Here is a 6,371-nt window from a genome sequence, read left to right as displayed (position 1 = left end):
CAACAGAAAATCTGGGGAAATGACAAATCAAATAGCTTGAAAATCAGTTTGAAATTTCATTAAATCATCCTGGTATTTAATTGTGTATCTACTGCTTCCATAGACATACGTGCATTAAAAAGTCTGGCTCCTCCTCAGCAATATGGCGCCTGCTTTGACTCATCATTCCATGAACTGAAGCAACCGGTGTGGCATCTATGTGCAAACATTTCTGGTGAACAAGCAAATGCCAAGTTGATTTTTAATGCCTCTACAGCTCAGTGACAAGTGATAAAAATAAGACTTACAGGAGCAGAGATTTTATACCTGTGGTGTGGCACAAAGTTGGATTGAAGCGTTTCAGTTTTAGGGGCTCCTTCAGTAATTTTCAAGCAGCAGATTTGAATATCGGACACTACAGTGCGTTCCATAGTAAAAAGACAATACAGAGAGTACTTGTTCGATAGGGGAGGGTGGGTTGAAGTCTAAAGGGGCAGTGTGGCTGAGAGTCTCTAAATGAGGAGAGGAGCAGTGGGGTAAATTCCTCCTGTTGCAGGAATATACTGACTTCAGTTCAGGGATCAAACGGTCCTGGTGGCCATCAGAGTGTCTGTCGCACAGACAACAGTAGTCCACTTGGCTATGATACACATCATCATGTTTGTTTGGACTCATCGGTCATCAAAGGCGATTTGTGGTGCTGGTAGACTGGACGATGGGTAAGGATGAGGACAGTGTGTGTGTGTGTGTGTGATTTGGAGGTGGGGGGTGGACAAGTGAGTGTCGTTGATGGCACTGCGGTCCTCAGAGCATCCATCTGTGAAGCAGAGTGGGAGGAGAATTAGACGGAGTCAGAGCTGTTTTCGGGCAAAGCTGATGCATGAATTCAAGGTATTTTAATTTGAAGGTAAGTGGGAGAGTGGAGGATGCTCAGAGCAAAGACAGTTTTGGTGTTAAAACCACTGAGGGCCAAATTAAGGAACATGCAGATTTTTAACAGCACTTCCTAATTTGTGGTTTATTCTCCCAGCAATCAGAATCAGCTTGAGGACACTTTTGGGCAAATAAAGAATAAAACATTCAGCTTCTGCGTCTCTATTGGAATAAATTTTACATAATGTGTTAAATATTTCATAATGAATGCCTTGTGATGTTGCAGGCAAGGTGAGATATGGTATTCCACATTTTGCACACTATGGAGGACCAAAACCCTCTAGATAAATAATAAATATATATAAAAAATAAATACATGACTTTATTAAAAATAATATGCAATCAGGTGCACTAAAATAATATAAAAAAACTATTGTAGGCATAAATCAATTCGAGAAATATATGAATTAATATTTAGAATTTAATTAGCTTCTATTTTTTATTTGCTGGAATTTCTCTGTTTAATTACGGAGTCATTTATTTAGGTTGGGAGAAACAAGAGGAGAATAAATTCTAAGGGAAAATAATGCAGAAATAAATATGGAACTTTAAAAATAAGTGAAATTAAATTCCCCCAAAAAAGAATCAATAAATTAAACGGACAAAACAATCAAAATCAAAGTAATATAAATAATAAACCAAATGGGAAAATAAATATTGAGTAAAATAAATAGATTTTGTGGTACTTTGTTATTCTTTTTTTTTTATTTTTAAAAAAAGGAGTATTAAAATAAATGTAGGCATAATGGATTTACCTGATTGCATTTTTTCTTCAGAACTTAAATGATTTTTTTGTTGGTTATTATTTTGCGCAACCATTTACCAGAAAGCAAGCGAGGGAGGCACTGTTGATCCTCCATATTTTTGCTACTGTATCAGTACTTGCAGATTGCAGCGCATCACTTCTGTTTATTTCAGCTGCTGGTTGGCGTTTAGCAGCGCTGAGTGTGCAGGGGGCTTGATTTCCATCTTTTGTCGTTACCAATTAATCTTATTCAGAGCACTCGCCTCATGTTACCACAACCTGAATTGGTCTTCAATTGCTCTTGAATACAATTTCATTTAATTAATAACTCGAGGATTGCATCATTAAATTTGGCATTAATGGCATAAAAGGCTCCTCATTCAAACTCCGAAGCTCATATACTGCCAGTCACAGTAAAGCAAAGACGGGTATTCCTCTTGTAAAATGACATCAAGGCGCAAGCTCATGTGGAAATGTATGTTTGGTAAATGAGTGTTGGCTAATCACATGACTCCAAATGCTCCTAACATCTAGGATAAATGTATTTGTTTATGTGATGTTGCTGAGTCTTAAGGTTTTATTTCAGAATGGTTTGGCTGTATATTAAGAGGACAAGGCCCTCCTTGTGCACAGCCTGCTTGTACTAACACCACCTTGTAGGTGTGCTGGTTCATTTCATCTTTTCACAAATGGGCTTTGTGTCAGGTTCCCTCCTGCTTCACTAACCCTTTTAGAGTCTTTTCAGTGCCAGTCCCTGCGAGTGCCCCTCCGGGTGACAATCTCATACATCACCTGCAGTCCGTCTGTCACAGTGGATTTAATGCCAGGGAACCTGCACTCTGGCATTATTTTGGAGGTAATAATTCAACTAATGCTTGTTTGACCCTTTCCACTGTGACTGCACGAGGGCACACCGAGTCTGCCCTTGAATCAAGCATCACATTGTTGAAATTCTGATTAAGTGATCAACCCTATTATGTCTTTTCAAAATGACAAAATACAAAATAATCCGGTTGCCAGAGATTTCCAGATGTGAAGATTATAAATATGAAACAGCTTGTTAAAGAACATTTTCAACTGAAGGGAGTCATTTTGAATAGTTTAAAGATGCACCCTCGGGAGTAAGAGACTTTTAAAACCAACTCTTAATTTGATAAACCCCCGACTGTGAATTATGAAATGTCACTGAATAAATATGTTTGAATTTATATTTCAAGTCGGTTGTGGGAAAACACTCACCTCATTTGTTTTGATTGCGAATTCGCAGACACCTCCTCTTCAGCGGCGGCTCGAGCTCAGGACTCCCAGCGGCTGATAGCGGTGCGCTGATGGAGCAGGAGAGGATGGCTGTCTTGTCGGCGGCGGGCTTTGGCACAGGCTGTATGACAACACAGCCTCCGGTCGACAGCAGCGGTAGGGCGTAGGCATGCTCACCCTCCTCCAAGTTGGAGTCAGGATCTGGCTTACCCTCCACCGTGTTACCCATCTCATCTTGTGCTGAGACCCGCTTCCCTGGCTCCCATTCACCTACGGAACAATTGTTCTCTTTCAGCGCCTCACGCTCAAGCTCACCGTTAGCTGGGTGCTTCTCTGCCTCTCCTTCTCCTGCCTCTCCCCTTCGGTCAGATTCGAACGCAGGCGTGAGAAGTGGATGCCATCCTGTACCATTGACTATCACATTACATGGGGCAGCAGGGCTAGTCTGGTGCTGGGGTAAAGATGGGGGCTGGGTCCGTACTGTACTTGGTGAGGGTGGTGTTGTACGGTTAGAATAGTGGGGACTCTTCTGGCTCACTGAAGCTTTGCTGGGAGCACTGGAAGGTAGGGCTGATGATTCCAGTGTGTTAGGGTGTGTGGCCCCTTCTGGCTCCGCAGCACTGAGGAGTTCCTGTGAGAGCAGAGCCCCTTCCCCTTCATCACGATGGCTCTTCCCTTCCCTGCCCAGCTCAGCAGCTGGTGGAGATCTTGAATCTGCCTCTGGCTCTACTTTGACCTGGACACCAGGTAGAATCCTGTGAATTACCTGCTGCTGGCATGATCTTTGGCCCACTGTTAGATCAATAACCCCATCCATCAATCCAGGGCCACTGCTGAGACAAAGGTTGCCTGAGTTGTCCTCTGCCTTCACGGTCAATTCCACTGTCCTTCCTCTCTCTGACCGCACAGGAGAGACACGCCCTCCAGCTGGCTCTATCTTCTGGCTCCCTCTATCACCTCCAGAGGAGCCTGGAGAGTGGGGCCTAGAAGCTGAAGCTTCTGAGGACTCTGGAGCACTTCGGACAGAACCAGTACTCTCAGGTCGGTCCCTGGAGGATTTGGGGTTGAAGGGGATAGGGATTGGAATAGGAATTGGGACCGGGAGGGGTACAATGACAGGATAAGGGACCAAGAGAGTTGGGGGAGGTACCAATGGAGCCAAGGACGGCATGCCAAAGTTCATCATTGGGGGCAGGGGGATGTGTCCATTGGGCATCATGTTGACTGGGGGAAAAGGCGGTAGGCCCGGCATGGGGATTCCAGGGTGTGGGGGAATCATGCCAGGGTTGGGATTAGATGAATGGTGGACATGTGGAGATAGCAGAGGCCTGTGCATGGGGCTTGATGCAGGACCAAGGGTCCTAGGAGGTGGTGGTGGACCAATACCAGGAATGATTGGGTTTGACAGCGGGCTGTTGGGTCCTCCTGGGTGGGCAGAGGTGCGAAGAAATGGGGGGCGGATGTGCTGCATCATTTGATGCTCCATGAACAGAGGCAGGGGCATGGGTCCCCGGGGTGTCATCACCATGGGAGGGCTGCCAGAGGGGACCCCGACTGGTGGGTGAAGAGCAGGAACAGGTGGTGGGGGAAGTGAGGGGCTCTCATGGGGTCTGGGTGTGGGGATTTTGACTGAAGAGGAGGAGGATGGGGAGCAGACAGCTGCAGTGTCTGAGGGTGAGGCAGCTGAAGATGTGGAAGGGGCCAAAACTGAGGTGGCGGAAGGCCCTCCAGGTGAGGGAGCTTTACGTCGAAGGTCCGTTAGCGGCGTTCCCCAGGTTTCAGGAGTGAGCAGCTGCACTCCTGAACTGCACTCCGGCTTACCCTCCCCTCCAGCTCCGTGTCCTGGGTTACACAGTGCTCCAGGAAGGGCAGCCTGGGTCTCTTTATAGAAAATGTCCATCTTATATTGGTTCAGGCATTTGGCACTGCAGAACTGCAGCCTCCGCTCACCAGCACCAAAGTCCAGGTACTCCTTAGTATGGCGAATATGTTTGCACCAGTCACACACCTGCAAAAAGGAACACACATATATAAGCACCTGTCAGCCTGCATACAAAGGACTCCTGATCTGTTTTTGATGATCCACTACAAAATATTCTCTGAAAAATGTGGGGAAGACGCTTAGTCTCCACACCATCTGTAGAGAAGCTCATTAGAGAAAGATTATTTTTAAGGAAGCTGATGTAGATTGTAAATACTTTTACAGATCTGCTGAAAAAAAAGAAACATTTAACATTGAAGTTCTGCTTTCGACATATTTATGTGTTCTATCTTATGCTCGCATAATGGCGTTCAGCTGCTGAAGTGACTTTGCCTTTAACCTTCTGTCTTAACAAGAAATGCCCATTTACACCTTCTGTTGGCTATAAAGACCAGCGCCTGAAGCACAACACAAAAAGACGATTTCCCTCACACTGGTATTGAATTGTGGGTCAACAAGTCAAATCAGGTTAAACGGTAGAAGGACCACTGTATATTGGTGTAATGGGTAAATGGGTGAATAACAGAATTTTGTGCTGTTCTTTGGGTGGTGAAATGTTTTACTTTAAATATCTTTATAGGTTGCAGGTGATGGCTGAAGCTTGGTGCAAAACGTTCACATTTTCTAACATTATTTTTCTCAGTCGAGCTCTGAGGTTTTTGGCTAAAAGCCACAGTTGTTTGCTGAAAACTATTTACTTAAAGTGACTGCAATATTAGTAAGATTGCAGTTAAAATCAGTTAATCAAGTAAAGCCGGCTACACGTGAAAAGTGTGTATTTCTTTTGGGACCCATGCATTCATATGCCTTTTTTATATTTATATACTGCATAATTTTGCATCCTCCTCTCTCCCTGGACCCTTCTGCTGTATCTCCAGAGCTGCATGTAACTGATCTGTGATTTCTGCCACCAGTTCCTGTCAGGTGTTTTATGTTGTATTGTTTGTTTCCCCTCTTTGTTCTTTTCTCTTGACTCCTTTCTTACTCACACAAAGCAGCATCAGATGCCAAAATGGCTCTACTTGAGATTTCTACCTATTAAAGCAGAGCTGATGTAACATGGCAACATGGCTATAAAGGGGTTAATAGTTCCTTGATATAGTAGGTGGATTGGTTGCATAAAGCCTTGTAAGTCAACAGTAACATTTTACATTCAAAAAATGGACTCGACTTCAGAGATTGCTTCTGTATGCAGAATGCAAACCTGGGCTGGATCCAAACATGTGGAGGCTCAATTGAAAAGTTGTCTTTCTTAGTCACCGCAATGGCAAAGATCCCAAAACGCACTGCTGCACTGTTTCATCAACGTTATACACCTTTTTTAGTGCAAAACGTGCAGATTTTTTGAGGGGAGGAAAATGAATGTGACCCTGGTAGAGCAGATAGCAGTGGGCGAGCCCTGAACACGGAGTTACTCGTCAGGCCACACACAGCTCACTCTGTCAGCTCTGGGAGGAGTGGCAGGTCCTCGCTGGA

At 44.6% G+C, this 6,371-nt stretch overlaps 1 protein-coding gene across 2 annotated transcripts in view; it reads right to left on the bottom strand.

Moving 5' to 3' along the window:
* Positions 1–748: 748 nt before the first annotated feature.
* Positions 749–6,371, bottom strand: part of sobpa (sine oculis binding protein homolog (Drosophila) a) — a 52,817-nt gene continuing 47,194 nt past the window's right edge. For both annotated transcript variants that reach the window (XM_085342898.1, XM_085342899.1), the window contains 2 exons: positions 2,897–4,922; positions 749–796 (listed from right to left, as the gene is read on the bottom strand). In XM_085342898.1, the coding sequence (XP_085199024.1) occupies positions 2,898–4,922 (2,025 nt within the window). In that variant the 3' untranslated portion in view covers positions 749–796; position 2,897. The remainder of the gene's footprint in view (positions 797–2,896; positions 4,923–6,371) is intronic.

This window comes from Diplotaxodon limnothrissa, linkage group LG19, assembly GCF_057381915.1.
Source record: "Diplotaxodon limnothrissa isolate DT_005_m linkage group LG19, D_limnothrissa_male_GT1.1, whole genome shotgun sequence".
Lineage (NCBI taxonomy): Eukaryota > Metazoa > Chordata > Actinopteri > Cichliformes > Cichlidae > Diplotaxodon > Diplotaxodon limnothrissa.
The sequence above is the reverse complement of the archived record's forward strand: the minus strand, read 5'-3'. Positions and strand labels throughout refer to the sequence as shown.